We start from the raw sequence: 20,380 nt of genomic DNA, 5'->3' as shown, positions 1-20,380 counted from the left end.
GCAAAAACTGAGAAATGCAACATGTTGAAACAGTTAAAAGCCAAATTATTTACTGCCAAAGGTATAACTTTGAAAAGAGATGGTTATAACAATCAGAAAGAAACCTTTGTGTTAACATCAATTGGATGAACTACATCATGAAACAGCACAAGGTTTGAAATTTTAAGTTACACAAGACATTGCTGTTGAAGTAGGAAAAAGTTGAATTGTTGAAGCAAAATCCTGAAAGAGCTGAAAATTAGAATTTCTTAACAGCTGAAGTGGAAAGAAATAGGTTTGAGTTGTGACATTTTTATAATTTTGAATATACAGTACAATTTAAACTGAGCACAATCTGTAGAGCTGTGGGACTGTGAAGTATGAAGGACTGTGTATGAACAATGTAAATACAGCATGATGTCAGGAATTGGTTAAAAAATACCTGATGTGTTGAAGTAAAGTGCAAAAATCAACACAAGATTGTATTAAAATGTACAATGTACGGTGAAAGTTGTTATGTTGTGTGTAAATCCATGGCTGCTGTGTGTAGTGGTGACAGTGTCTGTTTGCCTGTCTGTCAGTATACCTGACAGTGTGTGTGTCTGTCTGTGTGTTTCCGTGTGTGTGTGTGTGTGTGTGTGTGTGTCTGTCTGTGTGTTTCTGTGTGTGTGTGCTTGCGTCTCTGTGTTTGTGTTTGTGTTTGTGTCTGTTAACAATCAATTTCCTCCACCTGTGTCTACCTGGAAGACACTGAGCTTACATGGAGATGAGTTTCTCTTCATTTCTCAACGAGGGTACCTCCTATCAGAGTCATCTCTGCTCCATGGTTGAGAAGAGACTTTGCTGAACTTGTACATGTGGTTTGGTGGTTTACACAGTCTGTGATTCAGCCATGGCTCTTATGTTTCTGTTGCAGAGGGAAAACCAGCTGCACGGTGCACTACCGCCCCCAGCTGGACTGAAGGCTGCAACAGCACCAGAGGCTGCCCGCTGCCCGCCCCTCCTCCTCCCGGGGCTGGGGACTGCGGCTGGGCCTCAAAAGTGGAGGAACCTCCATGTTGCACATGTTTACACCACACAGTGTCTGTCTACACCATTTCATCAGTTTCTAATCCGTTAGAAATTCTCACAAGACCCCAAAATGTTGAGTTCACTATCACTGAAATGATAGAAAATAGGAAATACTGATCATTGGGGCTATTATTCTACTGTGGTGATGTTATGGTATTTTGTGATAACGTGACGTGACGTCATCATGAAACAAAGGGACACAACACAGTACTGAACTGCTACTATGGAAACGTGGTGTGCACTTGTTTAGTTGTTAGTGTGTGTGTGTGTGTGTGTGTGTGTGTGTGTGTGTGTGTGTGTGTGTGTGTGTGTGTGTGTGTGCGTGTGTGTGTGTGTGTGTGTGTTTATTATGTATAGCCTATAAACTGTCTGTAGGTGTGAATCTGAGGTCTCTCTGTGACCCCACCCTCGCCCAGTGTCAGCTGGTCCTGTGCTCTCTGGGTGGATGTTCTGCTGTGATGATGATGATGATGATGATGATGATGATGATGATGATGATGATGAGGAATGTATGGCTGAAGAAGGCACCACTCATGTAAACAGTGCCAGCTGGTTAATTTAGTCATCAGCTGTTATATAGTTAGTACTCCACTTCTTGTTTAGCCTCCTCAGTTACTGGATGTTTGGCAGCAGGAGTGAGTCTGGTGACCCCCCCCCCCCCCCCCCGCAGACCCCGTCCTCCAGCTGCTTGGCGGCCTTGTTAAATATTGACGCCGCCTCCAGCAGCCCACGGCCCGGGCCCCTGCATGAGCGCGGCCGCCTGCAGCTCTCCTGCGCTCCGGTAGGAGGCGGTGCAGCGGGGCTTCTGTCCATGGTGCTGAAGATCCGGCCGGCCCTGTCCGAGGTGCTGAACAGTCGGCGGTGCTGGGCTCAGTCCGACGTCGCCGCCCCCCGCTTCAGTCCGTCCTCGGTGGTCTGGGAGTGGATCGTGGTCGTAGTCACCGCGGAGCGTCGGGCCGATCGTGTTTCTGGAGCCGGAGCGGTCTGAGGGAGGGGGAGGGGAGGGCAGCAAGGTAAGGCTTTATGTCTCTGACAAAGAGCACGAAGCTCTCCGCTCCCCCCGGTCTGTCCTCGGCCCGGCCGCAGGCCTCACGGTGGGTCCACGGCCGGGCCGGCAGGACGGGACCGGGCGGTATTCCGTTAGTTCGTGGCGGTGTCAGCTCGCTTTCTGGGGGTTTTCCGTTCGTGGAGGATGATTTCAGATCGGTCGAATGTGTCCGGCTTTAACCCGATTATTGCTGTGACTCGTTATTTCTGGCACATACAATGGCGGCCGGCGGCCCCCCGGTCGGGGCGGTGAGGAGAGGATCGCGGTGCTCGGAGGCTCTTGTGTCCGTCGGTGCTCGTCGGTGTGGCAGAGGAGCAGGCCTCGTCCTGGTCCACAGGCCGGCCTACATCCCCGCTGCCCGCCAGGAGCCCGTCTCTCTGTGCCCGATACTCCATGTTGTTTTTCAGTCTGAAGTGTTCTACCTGCTGAAATGTAGCAGTCAATACACATTTATGCACATTTAACCTGAGGCCGTGGGCAGGTGAACAGGCTCCTGCTCCGGCCTGTGACCCTGTGCAAACATCACCACTGACTGCAGTCGGTCCTCATTCCTGCAGCAGCACAGAGAGACCTCCAAAAGGAACATCTGAAGATAGCATACCTCTAAGTTATATATGTTTTATCTCATTATTATTATTATTAAATATCTTTAATTAAAACTTAATGTTTATGATTATTTTATATGATATTAATTATTTGTTTCTCAGCGGGGCTGTAGTCAGGATAAGTCTAAGTCCTCCCAGTCCCTCCCTGACCCTCAAATATATCTGGTGTCTTTGGAAACTTTTTTCTCCAGGACAGTAATGTTTTAATCGCCAGGCTGTGTCCTGACAGGACTCAGCAGAGACGCAGGATCCTTCATTTCCCACAATGCAACCAACCAAATCTTTTCATTAGACTCTAACTCCCTGGTAAATGTCCACATCTGTACGTCCCCAGTTTGTGATGCAGAAGACCTTATACAACAGACTGAACCTTAACCAGTAAACTATTATGTATGAAATCATAAATCAATCATTGCCCTCACAACATATTTTCATTTTTCTATAACTATTACTTACATCAAAGTTCTGTGTTGTGTTTCATCCAACAGAAAATGAGTTCACAGGTCAGCTACTGAGTCAGCAGTGGACCAAGGGAGAGCCAATCAACCAGAGAGGACACGCCTCAGCATCAAAGTATCTATCCATCCATCCATCCATCCATCCATTATCCCTCTATCCATCTCTCTACCCATCTAATGTCTCTGTTCTCCACTTTTCAGATGAGTCAAGACGTTACAGAGACACGAACACGAACCCGTTCTAAAGGCATCCGGGGTCAGTATAGACACAGACACACACACAGATTTGCCACAAATGTGGATTTTGGGAACCTGATAGTCTCTTCAGGACCCTGGAGGTCTGGTCCCTCTTTGCCTGGTTGGTTGTCCAACCACGTCACAAGATGTCCACTCCTCATGGAGGCACACTGGGACATGTATATTTTACGTACATGGATGAATTTCATTTATCTAACGGTGCAATGAGTACATTTTTTTTTTCCTACAAAATAAAAGCATTACTGCCTCTTTACACTGATAGGTCTGGTATGACTTTTATTTTTGCATCTAATGATTTCCCTGCTGCCTCACTCTCAGCGTCATCAGAACCTGTGGGACAAGAGATGAAGCAGGACTTGAGGTAAGTGATCTGATGCTTCAGCAGAATCACTGTCAGTGTGTATAAAGCCGGTCTTGTGTGAATGAAGTGTGTATTTGTCTTGCTGCAGCTGCAGCAGCTGTCCCACCCCTGGATGTGACGGCAAAGGCCACGTCAGTGGAAGATACTCACGGCACAGAAGGTAGGATTCATACTGTAAACCTTCTGTACTCCAGCTAGTGAGCATCAACATATAGAAAAGACTTAAAGCTATATCACCCACGAAAGCCCAAAGAATATGCAGATGCACAGTACATACAACATACTTCATTCTATGTATAAAACTAGCATTATAATTCTTCATATGCAACAGATTCAATGTGAGTACATATGAGATAAGTAAATTATTGGATGTTATCCAGTTCAACAACAATCAGAATTTCAGTAAAAACAATATTTCTTATGGACTTCAATGACACAATGATGCAGAGCATAATGACACATTAATTCATTCATATATAAAATAATAAAAAATGTCACCAAAGGTCAGAGGTCATGATTAATATTCACACAGTTGCACCATAAGTCTTTGTTTCATTCATTATTTTCTATGTAAAAATGTTGAATGTTTTTTTTTTTAACTGTTTCCACTGATGTAAAACAAATAGATCAAAAATGTAACAATACATTTGATGAGAAAAATAAAATGAGCCCTTTATAATTATCTTCATCCAAGTTACAATAATGAACAAACACAATGGATTTGAACTAATAACACATCAACACATTAATAACATTGTGTTGTTCTCGTCCACATTGAAAACATCATTCAAACATTCACAGTGTAGCTGGAAACAGTCTGTGAACAGAAGCTAACTGGAGTCAGGAGTTATCGGACCTGGAGTCAGTCAGTGAAAACTCAGGCCTCACAACAAAGATCTCAGAGACTGAGGATGAAGAGTAGTTGATGAGCATCGAGCTAAAAGAGTTTAGAGCTTCATCAGTCCACAGACACACAAACCGTCTATAGATGGAGATGATTCAGTTCTGTGACTGCTCCCCCTCGGCAGGCGTCCAGCTGAGATTACTCCACAGTGATGTGAAGAAGCTCAGACTCACAGCTAAAGGCTGAGAGGAATCACTGGGGCTGGTTCACATCTCTGTTCATGTTTCATGGCTGTGATCAATAAAGAAAGTTTGTGTGTGATTAGCTGAAGCACATTGAGTTTTCTACATGTGTGACTGAGATGAAGGTCTGAGTTGAGTCCTGCTAGTGGCACCTGGAGGCTGCAATATCTGTTACATCTCACAGAGTGAACACAAACTATCAATTGTGTTGTTTTATGTTAGCATGTTGGACGTTAGCATTAATGTAGACACACACCCTGCTCTCCGCAGCGTGCTGGGATGTCCTATTGTGAAGAAGAGGAAGCTGGAGGAGGCCGAGGCCGAGGCTGAGGAGAACCAGTCTGCTCCCAAGAGGAGGACCCAGCCTCCCAAACAGGCGTCAGATGATGGCTTCAACGCTGACAGTGATGCCGCAGAGGAGGACGAGGAGCAGAAGGAGGAGGAAGAGGAGGAGGAAGACCTCAAAGAGAAGAAGAAAAGTAAAACAAAGGGCAGACCAGAGTCAGTACAAAGTGAGTGAAACAAAGCCAACAAATCCAAAGGGTCGAGGTAAAGATAAGGTCAAAGGGATGAAAGATGCACTCACAACAGACAATCAGGGCAGGAAGTGGGGATCAGAACCCGGAGGAGATGAAAGTCGATGAAACAACAATTAAACAGGAAATACTTAAATCATGAAATATAACATGACCTATGAGGCTGAGCAGCCCATTAGTGGATCGAAATCCTCACTAAAAAGCTAAGATCATAGAAACGTCACAGAAAAGCAGAACATGGTTTTTTATTGAGGTCGTCTTAACCTCATCAGCTGAGGGTGAAAATAAAATGATGACTGCTGACTCATGGACTGAGTCACAGCAACGGCAGCTGCTCTTTGAGCCGCCTCAATGGTGCTGTGAGCTAAATGCTAACATCAGCATGTTAAAATACAGTGACAATGTTCACATGCTCATATTCTGCAGCTAATGTCACCATAATAGATTAGCATGTTATTATATTTTAGTGTGTTATTATGCTAACATTAGCTAGTTAGCACTACACAGCACAGCTGAGGCTGATGGGAATCACTAGTTTTTCAGGTAATTAGAGCTCCACACAGTCTAAAGGTAGATGTCCATGTGTTTGTGATTATAAAGCAGGTCTAGGTTCTATATTAATACTGTGAAAGTATCAAAGCCTCAGTCCACAGAGAAATGCACACAGCCTGTATTCAGAAACTGAGCCTTAAAACCAGCCGTCAGGACTTCTGGAACTTTGTGATGTCACAACAAAGCAGTCACCACCCTCAGCCACACCCCAAGCCCCACCCACCTGGACCCACCATCCAACCTTGCAGGATTTGGTTTCTCTGAGTGTTTACCTGAAATCTGCTGTATTTTTATTGGATCACTCAGAAAACAGTCAGCCAATCAGAAGAGAGCCTCAGATCCTCTCTTCTGATTGGCTGACTGACCTGTTGTTACTAGAGCTCCAGAGAGAAGCCTGAGAGAGGAGATGTAAAACTACACTGAGATGGTTTTTGGTTCTTAAAACCACAGATATATCTTCTGATGGAGATCAACACTTCAGATAAAACAAGATTAAATATGGGACCTTTAAAAGTATTGTACAAATGTTAATGTATTTTCATGACTCCAGACGATGGGGAGTGACAACCCTGAGCAGCAGCAGGTGTAGTTTTCAGGTGAGCAGAGGACTGATGGTGTAAGTACTCCACCTGTCAGAGGGCTGGTCTGGACCCTGTGGGTGTAGCAGCAGACTCCAGTTCACTGGACTAACTCCAGGCTTCACTTCATTAATGCTAAATAAGTCAGATAAGGTCACTATAGGTCAGTCACAGTGTCGGGAGTTGTGAGTTATACAGAGGTGACAAAGACGTTTGCGACATTAACATTCGTCTCTTCTTCGACTCCACAGCAGAGTGCTCAGCGGACACAAAGGAGGACAAGGACACAACAGAGACAGCAGCTCGTCCTCCGGCTGAAGACGACAAGAACAAACCTGAAAGCGAGGACACCGGCGAGGAAGTGAAGGTGGAAACGCTCACCGACGATCATCAACAGGAGGAAACAGAGACACGGGAGGAGGAGGAGGAGGGTCCGCAGGTCACACAGGACCAGCCATCAGACAAACCTGAGGAAGACAAGGGGGTTACAGAGCTTAAAGAGACAAAGGAAGAGGAAGAGGAGGAAGAGGAAGAGGAGGAAGAGGAAGACAAGGAGGAGGAAAAGCAGCATGAAAGACAAGAGAATACTGTAAAGGAGAGAGAGGTAGAAAGACAGACGATCAACCAGGAAAACTCTGATCACCAGTACTCCAGTGGCGACTACAACCATCAGGCCAAAGAGGAGCAGAGGAGGAGGGAGGAACAAGAGGAGGAGGAGGGGGAGGAGGAAGACGACGAGGAAGAGGGGGAGGAAGAAGAGGAGGGAGAAGAGAGGGAGGTCCACCAAGAGGTCGACACTCCTTACACTTTGAGTCCACGCACTCAGGGATCAGAAGCCGAGGTGTCACTCAGGGAAGAAAAGGTCAGCACCCCCATGACTGAGGAGGAGGAGGAGGAGGAAGAGCAGGAGGAGAGAGAGGAAGAGGAGGACGAGAGGCAGGGTAAGGAAGCAGGTGAGGTGGTGGAGGAGGAAGACGAGGACCGAGACTCCAGCAAAGCCTCTCCGACTACAGTGGTCATAGAGGTCCACTCTGAGGAGGAGGATGACGAGGAGGAGGAGGAGGAAGAAGAAGAGGAGGAAGAGGAGGAGGAGGAGGATGGAGAGGAGCAGGATCGTGTCTCAGAGGGCTCAGGGATCACAGACGACTCAGAGAACTGGGACATGACCCGAGGGAACCTGGGGCTGCTGGAGCAGGCCATCGCCCTGAAGGCGAAGGAGGTGAAGGGAGGTCAGGAGGCCCGGGGCTCCCCAGAGTACCAGCCCTACGGCTCCTCCAGCAAGAGCTGCGACACCGCCGCTGGGGCCCGGCGCAGCGCCCACTACAGCAAAGGTGCGTTCACGGTCACAGCAAAGGTGCGTTCACGGTCACAGCAAAGGTGCGTTCACGGTCACAGCACAGCGCAGGAAGGCCCTGTTCATTCAAGTGTTCAGTCGTGACCTGGGTCCTGTTAATCACAGCTAATAGCTTTCTTTGTCTGGTACATATATTATATCTGCTTCAAACATTAAATTCATCACCAACATCCATTTATTTATTTCATACAACAACTCCTACGCTGACAGTTATTGTCCGACTTCATCAGCTCCGGTTCAGAGAAGCGGCAGCAGCAGCGACACAGAGGCGGAGTCATGTGGACGGGGTCAGCAGAAAAAACGTATTTTAGCCCCTTAAAAAATACCCACATAAAAAACGCTGATATCAGATGAAATGAACGCTTTACTTTGAGTATTTTCTTCGCTTTATCTTGCCGTAAAACAGCCCTTTCCTGTGGAACTACAGTTTGTGAACCGATTCACCGTATTCCTACGCACAAGCGCGCTGTATTACTCCGCAGAGTCAGCGTTGCGCGCAGGAACACGGTGGTGCAACGGTTGAGAAGATGTAGTCCCAAAGACAGGGGCTGATTGACGGCAAGATAAAGCAGAGAGAACATTCAAAACAAAGCGTACATTTAAACGTGCATTAGTTATTCTCTGCGGGTATTTTTTAAGTGGCAAAAACACGTTTTTCTGCTGACTCCGTCCACAACAGCTCATCACTCAGCTCCTGCAGCTTCTCTGAGCTGGAGCTGATCTGAAGCTGCTGCAGGTAATAAATACTCCGACCACAGACACACTCATCACACAACCCCACCTCAAATAATAACTCACTGTAAGACTCCAGGACCACAGCCAGTCCCTGCTCCCCCTGAGAAATACACCTCACATCACAGCATTGTCTGTCACAATGTTGTGAATTGTCATTGCCACCAGGCTCCCATTCTCTGCGCATAAAAACTGTATGAGACTCAGAGTATCAATACTACAGATGCTATAGTTCTTCTTGTAAGTAATGAAACATCAGTCAGATCAATACCAGAGAAACTGCAGATCCACTGGGCACATTCAGAGTTTTTGTTATTTGTTGTTTTATTATTTATCATCGCTTTTTTTTTTTTAAATGGTTTTGAAGCTGCATCTGCTGACTTCATTCAGAAATGCCTCATGTCTGAGGCATTTAAACTCATTAAACAATTACTGATAATATTAATAAAACAATATATCAATATCCATACCAGTGTGGTGATCCTGGGCCTGCTGTCAGGACCGCATGTTGGGGCTCTGCCCACTGATGTGTTGTCGTTTATTCTCACTGCCATCTAAATCACACCCTCCTCTATTCAGAAAAGAAGGAAGTGAAGTGTCCAACCCCAGGGTGTGATGGGACAGGTCATGTGACCGGGCTGTACCCTCACCATCGCAGTCTGTCTGGATGTCCTCACAAGGACCGAATCCCTCCAGAGAGTGAGTACCTTATCTTTAACAACACGTAGACCTCCGGCAGGCCCCCGGACTCTCCTGATGCAGGTTCTGTCACTGCGGTAGTTTCTCAGCTCTGTCCGACTTTCTATTTAACACACAGACCAGTTCTTTTTAGATGTTTAACAGCTTTGAGAGTAAAGGTCTGTTTATATCTTCTTTCTAATATTACTTCCATCATTATTTCTACCTATTCTACCACCTTCTGTTATAGAAAAAACTACTAATAGTACTACTGTCATTACCATTACTGCTTTTTCAGCTACTGTGTGAGTAGCACGACTCCTCTTCTTACCAGCATCAGTGAACTAAACACACTGACCTGAGTCTGTGTCTGCTGTGTGTCTGTAGTCCTGGCCATGCATGAGAACGTCCTGAAGTGTCCGACTCCTGGCTGCACAGGCCAAGGTCACGTCAACAGCAACCGCAACACACACCGCAGGTTAATACAACACCCAAGGACACACACCACACACACACACACACACACACACACACACACACACACACATAGCTGTATAGCCTATGGTTTGGCAACATCTGGTTTAAACACAGACTTGGAGTCAGATTGTGGAATAATTTTCATGGAAATGAACAGAAAAGATAAACGAAGAATTAATCTCATCTAATACAACTAACACATACTCACACCGTCTGTAGAAGACTTCTCAATAATCAAACTCTGAAACTGAATGTTGACCTCTGTGTCCCTGTGTCAGTCTGTCTGGCTGCCCCATCGCAGCAGCAGCTAAACTCAACAAGAACCAGGACAAGCAGGTTCATTTACAGGCCTCATCCAGCGAACCCTCCTCCAACTCTGACAGAGTGCTCAGGTCAGGTTCTTTTTTTTTTTCTTTTCTTTAATGATGAAATACATACAGCTCTGTCCACGTTGCATAACTCATGACCTTTCCTCCAGGCCCATGTGTTTCGTGAAACAGTTGGAGATCCCTCAGTATGGCAGCTACCGGCCCAACACGGTGACCACCACGCCGCGAGCTAACCTGGCCAAGGAGCTGGAGAAATACTCCAAGGTGTCCTTTGACTATGCAAGCTTTGATGTCCAGGTGTTTGGAAAGCGTATGCTGATCCCAAAGACGCCCAGCACCACTGAAACATCACCCAAAGCCTTCAAAAGTGAGACCCACACTCTTCACCTCACTGCTCTGCTTCTCCTGTGACTTTGACAAAGAAATCCCTGTAATAACGTTAGAAAGAGACGTCTAGTCCTGCTCGGCATGAAAAGAGCCCTGAGATCACTTCTGTTGTGATTCTGTGCTACATCTAAGAACCTGTCTGACGAAAATCAAGTGTTTAACCTTGTCAACGTCCATATGATGTTTTGTAAATAATACAAGACATACCATGAGTGAGTATTTCCTAAAAACAGATCCAGACAGTCAGGGATTCATAAGTCATAGAACCTAAGGAACCAATCCTGTCAACCTGTGTGGACAGGGGGCGGGGCTAAATAAACTTGAAACCTTGTCAGTGCAGAGAGCCAGAGTTAGCATTAGCACAACCACTAATACTGTGTCAGCCACTGCCAGTTACAAGCTAACAAACAACATAAACAAACCAAAGATGTTAACTACGCTAACCATTCTGATACGTCTGCTAGTCTCTGATTCTCTGACATTTCCTCTTACACTAACCATCTTGATTCATGCTGCTCTTTTACCGGTCACCAAAACCTTGTCAGTCCAGAGAAAGAGCGTTTGCATTAGCACAGCCGCAAACACTGTGTCAGCCACTGCCAGTTAAAAGCTAAACAACATAACCAATTAACTACACTTACCGCTCTGATCACAGTAAACTCCTGAGTCTGGGTCTACAGTTCAAACATTTTCCTCCTCTAACCATCTTGATACTCTGCTGTCAGTTGAGCGCATCAGCAGTAGTATTACAATGGTAATAATGTGTTTAATGCAGTCATGTATTAATCCATATGTACTAATTATTAAAATTTGAGAGGAGACATGAATAATTGATGTGCACGATAAAACTGGAGAGCAGGAATTAGTCATCAGGGAACACGTATTAGTTTTGTCCTCTTCACCAGGCTTCATTAATGTTGCACAGATCGTGTCATGTCAGGCTGCTCTGCTCTCTTGTTCCTGTTCCACTAACGTCCCTCCTCTCCCACACAGCTAAACCATTCCCTAAGGCCTCCTCCCCCAGCCACAGCGTGTCTGGAGGATTCTCCAAGAGCGCCTCGTCCTCCAGTGGTTATGACTACAGCCAAGATGCAGAGGCGGCCCACATGGCAGCGACAGCCATCCTCAACCTGTCCACCCGCTGCTGGGAGAGACCGGAGACTCTCAGCACCAAGCCCAGGGAGCCCTGCACCAAGGTACGCACACACATCCTTCCCCGGACCTGTTCAGACCGGATCAGCCGCACACACTCACCTCCTGTGTCTGAACTCTGCAGGAGTCGGACATCGAAGTGGATGAAAACGGCACTTTGGACCTCAGCATGAAGAAGACTAAGAGGGAGGGAATGCAGTCTCCAGAGCCTTCATCCTCTTCCTCTTCATCCTCCCAACACGTCGGAGCCACCTTGTCTCAGGGCCACACTCAGCCAGAGTGGGAGGGGCCGCTGGACTTCACCAAACCAAGTGGAGTCAAAGAGGAAGACCACGAGGAGGTATGGTCCACATCCACTCCAGCTGAGCGAATGATGATGATGATGATGATGATGATGTGCCATCGTGGTTACCTGCGTTCTTACCTTTGGTCAGGTGGAGTATACGGCTCCCTCATACACCTCCTCTGATGGGGAGGAAGAGGACCAGGAGAACCTGGAGGACAGGAAGTACCCCGGTGAGGTCACCACCAGCAGCTTCAAGGTCAAGTTTCAGCCCAAAGACAGCAAAAAAGAGGTTCTGGTGTAAGTCACAACCTTTCACACTGAGGGACCACGGTTCCACTTCTTTCACTGTAGCCTGTATCAGCTGATCACCATGTAACACTTTGTACAGGTGAGATGACTGGAACATTAATGTCAAAACATTCACATGACTCAGTCTGTCAGTCAGAGTTCAGGTGAGACAGGTGTCAGTCAGAGCATCAAACGTTTATCTCTCTGTAAACCTGCTGTGTTTGTGTCATCCAAGAGTTACTATGGATACCAGTTTGAACAACATCCAGGTGACAGTTACACCTGAGAGACTCTGTAACTGACCTGATATGACCTGAACACCTCACACGTTAAAAGCCTCAATGACACTGTGGTATTTTAATATAAGCACCACCTCCTGATCTGTGGGTGTGTGTCTTGGTCCTAGATGTCCCACCCCAGGCTGTGACGGCAGTGGACACATTACTGGGAACTACGCTTCACATCGAAGGTGAGAACCGCTCTCTGCTGGGAGATGAGGAGTGTTTCTGTTCTGTTGATCTGTGGTGTGACTGTGAAGTATGACATTGAATCATTTCATGAAGAAAAGCAAACTGATGGTAAATCTGACAGAAGAGTCGAACCACGTCAGACCATGTCCCTGTTCCCTCACAGCATAGGTACAGTAGGTCTGTAGGTGTAGTGCTGGATCGTCATTGGTCTATTTTCTGTAACAGCCCGCAAATGACTTATTAATTATTTTGTGTACAGAGGGTATCAATAAAATTCTGATTGGGTGTTCAGATGTAAAATAATCAACTGAGGAAGATGAAGATGTTTCACCTTCATTCAAACAGCCTCTTCAGGTGTAATGAGAAGGATCCTGTAACATCAGGACCTGCTCTGCCTCAGAGTTTCTCCAGGTCTCAGTCAGTGTGTGGCTCATCTGACCAGGAGAAACACACACACACACACACACACACACACACACACACACACACACACACACACACACACACATTTTTTCATCATTATTTTTCCACTATTACTCTTCTGTCGTCCAGTTCAGGTTCTGGCTCTGTAGTCCAGTTCTGTCCTGGCTCTGTAGTCCTGTTCAGGTTCTGGCTCTGTAGTCCAGTTCTGTCCTGGCTCTGTAGTCCTGTTCAGGTTCTGGCTCTGTAGCCCAGTTCTGTCCTGGCTCTGTAGTCCAGTTCAGGTTCTAGCTCTTTCCTCTGGTTCTGGTCTCTGGTTTCTGACGGTCTCTCTCTGTATCTTCCAGTCTGTCTGGCTGTCCTCTTGCTGATAAATCACTTCGGACCCTCATGGCTGCCCACACAGCTGAACTGAAGTATGTCTGTCTCCTCATGTTCAGCTCTGTCCCTGCTCTGCTCTCAACACACAACATCAACACACAGCAGACACACAACAGACACAGGACTCGCTGAGGTTAACACCCTCTTTCAACAAAGGCCAGTTGTGTATTAATGATACAGGATTAAAACTTTCTACACCAAAATACTTGATCTTTTGTAGAACAGTAATATTTCTGATATATAATTTAAATCAAGTTACTCTCTATGGTTAATTTCTGAGCATATTCTTTTGTCTTTATAAAACAGCTGCCATGATATTATTTTGTTCATTAATGAATAGTTAATTCATTAAAAAAAAGACCTAACAAGCACTAAAGTTAAAGGTCCCATATAGTCTAAAGGTAGATGTCCATGTGTTTGTGATTATGAAGCAGGTCTAGGTTCTATATTAATACTGTGAAAGTATCAAAGCCTCAGTCCACAGAGAAACGCACACAGCCTGTATTCAGAAACTGCGCCTTAAAACCAGCTGTCAAGACTCCTGTAACTTTGTGATGTCACAACAAAGCATTCACTGCCCTCAGCCATGCCCCAAGCCCCGCCCACCTGGACCCACCGTCCAACCTTGCAGGATTTGGTTTCTCTGAGTGTTTATCTCAAATCTGCTATATTTCTATTGGATCACTCAGAAAACAGCCAATCAGAAGAGAGGTTCAGATCCTCTCTTCTGTTGTTACTAGAGCTCCAGAGAGAAGCCTGAGAAAGGAGATGTAAAACTACATTGAGATGGTTTTTGGTTCTTAAAACAACAAATATATCTTCTTATGGATATTAACACTTCAAATAAAACACTGGAGAAGAGTGAAATATGGGACCTTTAAAGGATTACAGTGTGGCAGCAGCTGAGATGCATGTCACAGGCTGGACCTGGCGTCCACTTGTTCAGTACATACAAGATTAGTTCAGAAAAGCTGGAGAGTGACAGAGTGTCTGTGTGTCTCAGGTGTCCGACTCCAGGTTGTGATGGATCGGGCCACATCACTGGAAACTATGCTTCACACAGAAGGTAGGAGCTGTCCTCCTCCTCCTCCTCCACCTGCTGCACCGTCAGTCTCTCTGCTGACGGATGCTGTGACTCACCCTCTCTGTTCCTCTCTGCCAGTCTGTCCGGGTGTCCCAGAGCCAAGAAGAGCGGGGTCAAATCAGTCCCCACCAAGGACGACAAGGAAGACTCCGAGCTGTTGAGGTGAGCAACAGCAGCTGAAAGGCAGATTGTGTCGTACACATTACTGAAATGTAATTCATGAAATGAACATGAATGTACGTCCATGTTCTGAAAGTGAGACATCATTTATAGTTCAGTAATCATTTATTCTCTAGCGCAGCAGGGCAAACCTCATGACATGCAGCTCTAACCAAAATAAAAAAAACAAAAAACTAAATGCCAGTCTGAAATTTTATTAAAACCTAGTTTCATATAATAACACAAACTGTGTGATAGATCAATTTCAGCCTTTTACACTGTCATTTCCATACAGTTGTACATTATTCTTATAGATCTTGTATATGGAGGAGGAAACATGTCAGATATTCTGGAGGAAAATGGAAAATGGAAAATGACTGAGAACAGAGTACATGTGAGGAGAGTCGGTCAAAAGTAAAATAAGCTAATGTTTAATTCACGGAAGAATCTAAATGAAGGTTAATTGTGAAGCCGTTTTTACAGTCCATTTAAAATTCAGTCTCGTGTTTGTGTAATAAAACACATTTCACTGTGACATTTGTCTTTTCTGGGATGTTTTGAAGCGGCTAAACCCAAACCAAACAAATTCTAAGCCTAAAGAACCAAAGCCGAACCGGTGTTTCCTGCCTCCAGGTGTCCGGTTCCTGGCTGCGACAGTCTGGGCCACATCAGTGGGAAGTACGCCACTCATCGTAGTGCGTACGGCTGTCCATTAGCAGCACGTCGGCAGAAGGAAGGTCTTCTCAACGGCACCCCCTTCTCCTGGAAGGCCTTCAAGACCGAAGGCCCGACCTGCCCGACGCCGGGCTGTGACGGCTCCGGCCACGCCAACGGCAGTTTCCTGACTCACCGCAGGTATCGGCTCACAGGGAGCTCAGCTTACAGCGTCATGTCAGAGTGCATTCATTACGCCTGTTGTAAGGCAGGGTCACTGGCCCCCCATAAATAATCCCCCCTCCCTGGGTCTGACTTCAGACCCTGGTAGACTTTACTGTGACAGTTGTGACCACTGATCATTGGCTACACAGAACCTGGACCTGTTTTATGGCTTCCTCTGGAAGAGGCCCAGTTAACCAGTGCAGGTCAGTGTGTTCTTTATTAGGCTTCAGGGCCTGTTAAATGCAGGTAACCATAGCAACAATACTGGTTCATGCTTTGTAACCTTGAGTTAAACCAACCACGAGTTAAACCAACAACAAACACTATTTATAAAAATGCTGCTCATTTCCTTTGCTAACTCACCCTGGATCACCAGCTGATCTGGGGACCCGGACTTTGAGGGGTCCTGAGGGGCCTTGGTCCTGGAAGTTCATTATATATGAGATGGTTCACAGTGAATTCACTGAGGTCGCGTTCAGACCGGCAGAGCTCTGCGAGGAAGAACAGGCCTCTCATTCGTTTGAGTCCAGCAGGGGGCAACACAGATCCACCTAAATCCAGATCAGTTCGGAAATCAGCACCACTTAATCAAAAAGTCAGAAATGACGAGGCTGTTCAGGTGGTAAATATTAGCTAATGTTGAGAAAATGCTCCAGAATGAATCTGCGTTTGATCATATCAGCACAAATTCACGTCACACATCACAAACCTACGGTCAGGTAGACTTCTAGAGGAGCACTGAGTGGCGTCTGAGTGCAGGCAAAAAAAGATGGGGGGGGGCCCGGGTCCCTGTGTTGGGTTAATCCGGTCATGCACAATCCTTCCTTGGTTTCTGATGTACAGTAAACCTCCACATGTTCCCGTCTCTTCGACATCTGGTTCGTGTGCACTGTTTTCTAAACCCTTCCACGTATTAGCTCATTGAACTGATCAGCTGCTGCTCTCAGTCTGTCAGGTTGTCCCCGAGCGTCGGCCAACAAGAAGAGAGCCAAGTTCCCCGGAGACGAGTACATTACTGCAAAGTTCAGAGCCAGCGATGGTAAGATTCAGTCCCTCTGTCCAACAGCGTCCAACACGTGACGCTCACAGACTCAGAGATGTAATGCACTGTACAGTTAAATACACTTGTCAGTAAATGCAGCACCACAGTGAGCGGGATGAGCAGGGGTCTCCATTTTCTGTTTGCACAGTTCTGGACAACGATGAGGACATCAAGCAGCTCAACAAGGAGATCAACGAGCTGAGCGAGTCCAACTCAGAGATGGAGACCGACATGATGAACCTGCACACTCAGGTGAGCTCAGCCGCTCAGCTCAGTGCGCTGCCAGGTAATAACTGACTGAGGGGCTGTAGGATGCTGCAGAAGGTGGTACTGAAATTAAAAAATCATTTTCCCTGCTGACACTAAGGAGATGTCTGTCTGACGGGACGTCCGAAGAAGTGTTGTTAATATTTGTGGTTCTGTTGTGAAGCTCTGTGTGTTGCTGCTTCTGGACTGTTGTGTGTCTGTCTCTGCTTCAGATCTCTTCAATGGAGAAGAACCTGAAGAGCATGGAGGAGGAGAATAAACAGATCGAGGAAAGGAATGAGGCTTTGTTCGTGGAGCTCTCTGGCCTGAGTCAGGCCCTGATCCGCAGCCTGGCCAACATCCGCCTGCCCACCATGGTGAGTGTACACCGTGGTGTCTTCTAAAGGAGGAAACTAATTCTCTTCTAGCAGCTATAATCATTCGGTTTCATATAAGCCTCTCATTCAGTTGACCCCACAGCAGCTGAATGAGCTTTAACTTCCTCTCTGAGTGATCGTTTTACAGTAGATACAGTAGGAGTCACAGCACAGTCTGTGTTTTTAACGGATGTATTTGGTGATTCTGTCAGAACCAGGACTTTAGCAGCAGCAGAGCAGCAGCTCGAAGTGACTGCTGGTCTGACAACAGGAACAGAAAAACGTGAATGAGAACAGCTTGATTGTGAATTCAGCTGGAGTAAAATACTGAAATCAGCTGACAAGGATGTTGTTGTCAGAAAGAATCCAGCTGTTTGACTCAGGCCTAAATGTACTCCAATCAAAGGAGTCAAGGTTGTGCTCTTTGAGTCAGGGCCTGACAACAGCTGTTTGGAGAACATCTGGACAGATGTCTGTCACCAGGAAGCAGATTACAACATTTAGATTTGTCCTGTGGGGAGCACCAGGTAAAAAGCACCTAAATGCATTTAATTAATAAATCCTGCCACGAATGCTAATTAGCACATGAAGCCATCTGGTGACATGTTTACTCCACTCCTCCATCAGAGTCCGTCTCTACACACAACATCCTCCCCAAAGGGCAAAACCTGCTGTCTCTTTATGAGTCAGAAGGTTTCATTTATATCTGGACCATTTTGTCTGGACAGTTTGAATTTCATACATTTAATTCTGACCTAACAGCTAAAACATGACACCATCCAAAGAGAAAGAAGCAGCATGATGTGCAGAACGACTGCTCCTGTTTTATTCTGTGTGAAGAGTCGCGAGTCCAGGTTTACTGCTCAGACTCAGATGTCTCTGACTTCACTTGCGACCTCGTGTGTTTTCAGCAGGAGCCGCTGTCCGAGCAGAACTTCGACAGCTACGTGGACACCCTGACCCACATGTTTACCAATAAAGACTGCTACCAGAACCCCGAGAACCGGGCCCTGCTCGAGTCCATCAATCAGGCTGTGAAGGGCATCGAGGTGTGATGGAGTGGGTGGGGCGGGCCCACACCACAGCGACACTCTTTCTTTCCATACCTTTAGATACTGTATGTAATTAATTCTTCTCATTTGAAACTTTGTCATCTGTTGTTTGCGTTTGTTTCCTGTTTGCATGTTGCGTTACGACGGTGTGAGTGTGAAGAGACGAGAGGTTGTGGATCAAACTGTGACGGTGTGCACAGAGAGCAGTGAACAGATTCTTAGTTAGTGAACATATCCCATTACACAATAATGTTGATAGTATCTATAAGAGCATAGTGATGTTGCACCTCCAGGACTAGTTTGTAGACTCATTCTTACAATTGCTGTGTAACTATTTAAGTCCTTTGCAAATGTTGGTTTAATAACAACTTATTTACTCATGTCTGCTGTATTATTTTTATGTTGGCTTATTTATGAAACATTATCTATTTATTAAGTTTGTTTTTTTTTTTATTTATTTGAAACTGCTACCTGAGAAGATTTTAACCAGTAACTAAGAGAAGGTGATTGTTTCCTCTGCACTGCTGAACAAAGAGGAAATATTTTAAGATATTAACTATGAATTGTTTTATAAATCTTATTATTTATTTAAAATACAGGATCTTTTTAAGTGCAAATATTTTGTAACTAAAAGTTTTTAATAATTTTCTAAAATATTTTTTCGGTGCTTATGTTTATATGATTTTCCTTTTTATTTCCACAAAATATTTTCAGTACATTGCAATACACTGTGAATATTGAGCTGCACATATTTGTTATTTATTTGGTGATGAAGAACAAAGTGATGGTGAATATTTATTTTGTATCGTCTGTGTTAATGATGGCTGTGTCTGGATTAGTCTTTAAGTTGCTCTTGAAATAAAGGTTAAACCACAGTGCACGTGGACTGGGTGGCCTGTGTGTTTCTGCTGACTCTTTTATTGTCAGACTGTCACACACAACAAGCTGCTGCTCAGAGGAAAACAGCTGTTCTTTATTGTTGTGGAAGAAAATGTCCCCAAAGGTCAAAGGGTCACATTTGCTCCTGTCTGTTTATATTGTGCTGAAGTTTGTCTCAACAGCATCTTTGACCTTGGAATGAAACCAGTACAGCAGGGGAACAGGACCTGATCACAGACCAGTTAAAACCACATCACATGTACTGTGACTATAGATAGAACAAATTATTAAACCGTTGCACCACGCAGTTTAGTTCTTGACCATTTTAAAGGAGCTGTTTCTAAGTTTTGTTATGTCTGCACAGCTAGCGTTAGCATTAGCAGTTGTTTACTTACCACTTTAGAAAAAACGTGAGTTCAGCATCGAACTTCTTTCCTTTTCTCAACAGCAGCTGTTTCCAGCTGTGGAAATTAACGCCAATGTTAACTCTTTCGTCTTTTCTGCTACTGAAGTTAGCATGCTAACGAGCTCGCCTCGGCATTTTAAACCTTTTCTTAGGAGATACCGCAAACACAAAAAGGAAAAATCCGATTTGGAAAATAATAATAATAATAAATCACCGACAAGGTTAGCAAACCATAAATCATGAGCCATGTTTCCCTGGTTTTTGTTGTTGGGTGCTGCTGGTCAGCGCGGGTATCATTGATTGTTACCATGGTAACACTGATTTTAGGACTGAGGTCTCTAATGTTTTTGGCTTAAAATGAGTCAGACTTTATTTTTGTGACACGGTCTCACTAACACACTTATCTTTGAGAAAAAGGCCCCACAGGCTGATGGACAGCAGCTGTGTCAGCTGACAGTCAGCTGTGTCAGCTGACATTCAGCCGTTTCCTGTATCAGCATCATGAGCATCATCAGGATCAGAGGAGGGAAACTCTCCTCACTCATCACATCTGAAGAATTCAAACAAACATAAAACATTAATGGGATTAAATAACAGCAGAATATGGGGCCTATGAAAATACAGAGAAGTTAGTCGATTAGCAGCTTTAAATAATAGTATAAGTACTGGTGATTCTGGCCCTGGTGTTTAGTGGCACTGGAACAAAGTAAACAGAAACATTAACTTGATTACTGCACTTAAATATATTTTTCTATATTTATTTTTTTTTT

The 20,380-nt window shown here is 45.3% G+C and overlaps 1 protein-coding gene and 1 long non-coding RNA gene across 4 annotated transcripts; one reads left to right on the top strand and one right to left on the bottom strand.

Annotated features, from left to right (window-relative positions):
- The first annotated feature begins 1,797 nt into the window (after positions 1 to 1,797).
- Positions 1,798 to 19,205, top strand: myt1a (myelin transcription factor 1a). Of its 3 annotated transcripts, none has more exons than XM_071475163.1 (23): positions 1,798 to 2,063; positions 3,192 to 3,276; positions 3,363 to 3,417; positions 3,738 to 3,780; positions 3,869 to 3,940; positions 5,137 to 5,378; positions 6,784 to 7,863; positions 9,198 to 9,317; positions 9,684 to 9,774; positions 10,052 to 10,165; positions 10,252 to 10,469; positions 11,483 to 11,685; positions 11,766 to 11,981; positions 12,076 to 12,224; positions 12,622 to 12,684; positions 13,453 to 13,521; positions 14,490 to 14,552; positions 14,649 to 14,732; positions 15,363 to 15,584; positions 16,556 to 16,647; positions 16,799 to 16,902; positions 17,130 to 17,273; positions 18,188 to 19,205. In XM_071475163.1, the coding sequence occupies exons 3-23, from the start codon at positions 3,363 to 3,365 to the stop codon at positions 18,326 to 18,328; spliced, it is 3,585 nt and encodes a 1,194-aa protein (XP_071331264.1). In that variant the 5' UTR covers positions 1,798 to 2,063; positions 3,192 to 3,276; the 3' UTR covers positions 18,329 to 19,205. The 3 variants fall into 3 exon arrangements, with proteins under 3 accessions (XP_071331264.1, XP_071331263.1, XP_071331265.1); XM_071475162.1 differs by having other exon boundaries at positions 1,801 to 2,063; positions 18,185 to 19,205; XM_071475164.1 differs by lacking the exon at positions 13,453 to 13,521 and having other exon boundaries at positions 1,801 to 2,063; positions 18,185 to 19,205.
- On the bottom strand, positions 4,177 to 9,792 carry LOC139620037 (uncharacterized). Its single transcript, XR_011690723.1, has 5 exons — positions 9,655 to 9,792; positions 9,326 to 9,420; positions 6,868 to 6,999; positions 5,123 to 5,264; positions 4,177 to 4,915 (listed from the first exon to the last, which is right to left on the bottom strand). It is a non-coding gene; the product is annotated as an uncharacterized lncRNA (long non-coding RNA).
- Positions 19,206 to 20,380: the final 1,175 nt, after the last annotated feature.

Source organism: Trachinotus anak, unplaced genomic scaffold, assembly GCF_046630095.1.
Source record: "Trachinotus anak isolate AG129_WGS33_773 ecotype Australia unplaced genomic scaffold, CSIRO_AGI_Tana_v1 ptg000004l, whole genome shotgun sequence".
In the NCBI taxonomy this organism is placed as follows: domain Eukaryota; kingdom Metazoa; phylum Chordata; class Actinopteri; order Carangiformes; family Carangidae; genus Trachinotus; species Trachinotus anak.
The sequence above is the reverse complement of the archived record's forward strand: the minus strand, read 5'-3'. Positions and strand labels throughout refer to the sequence as shown.

Coding starts and splice junctions, on each gene's coding strand:
- myt1a (XM_071475162.1), top strand. CDS start 3,363: ATGAGTCAAGACGTTACAGAGACACGAACACGAACCCGTTCTAAAGGC. Junction 3,418..3,737: donor CCGTTCTAAAGGCATCCGGG/GTCAGTATAGAC, acceptor CCTCACTCTCAG/CGTCATCAGAACCTGTGGGA. Junction 10,470..11,482: donor ATCACCCAAAGCCTTCAAAA/GTGAGACCCACA, acceptor TCTCCCACACAG/CTAAACCATTCCCTAAGGCC.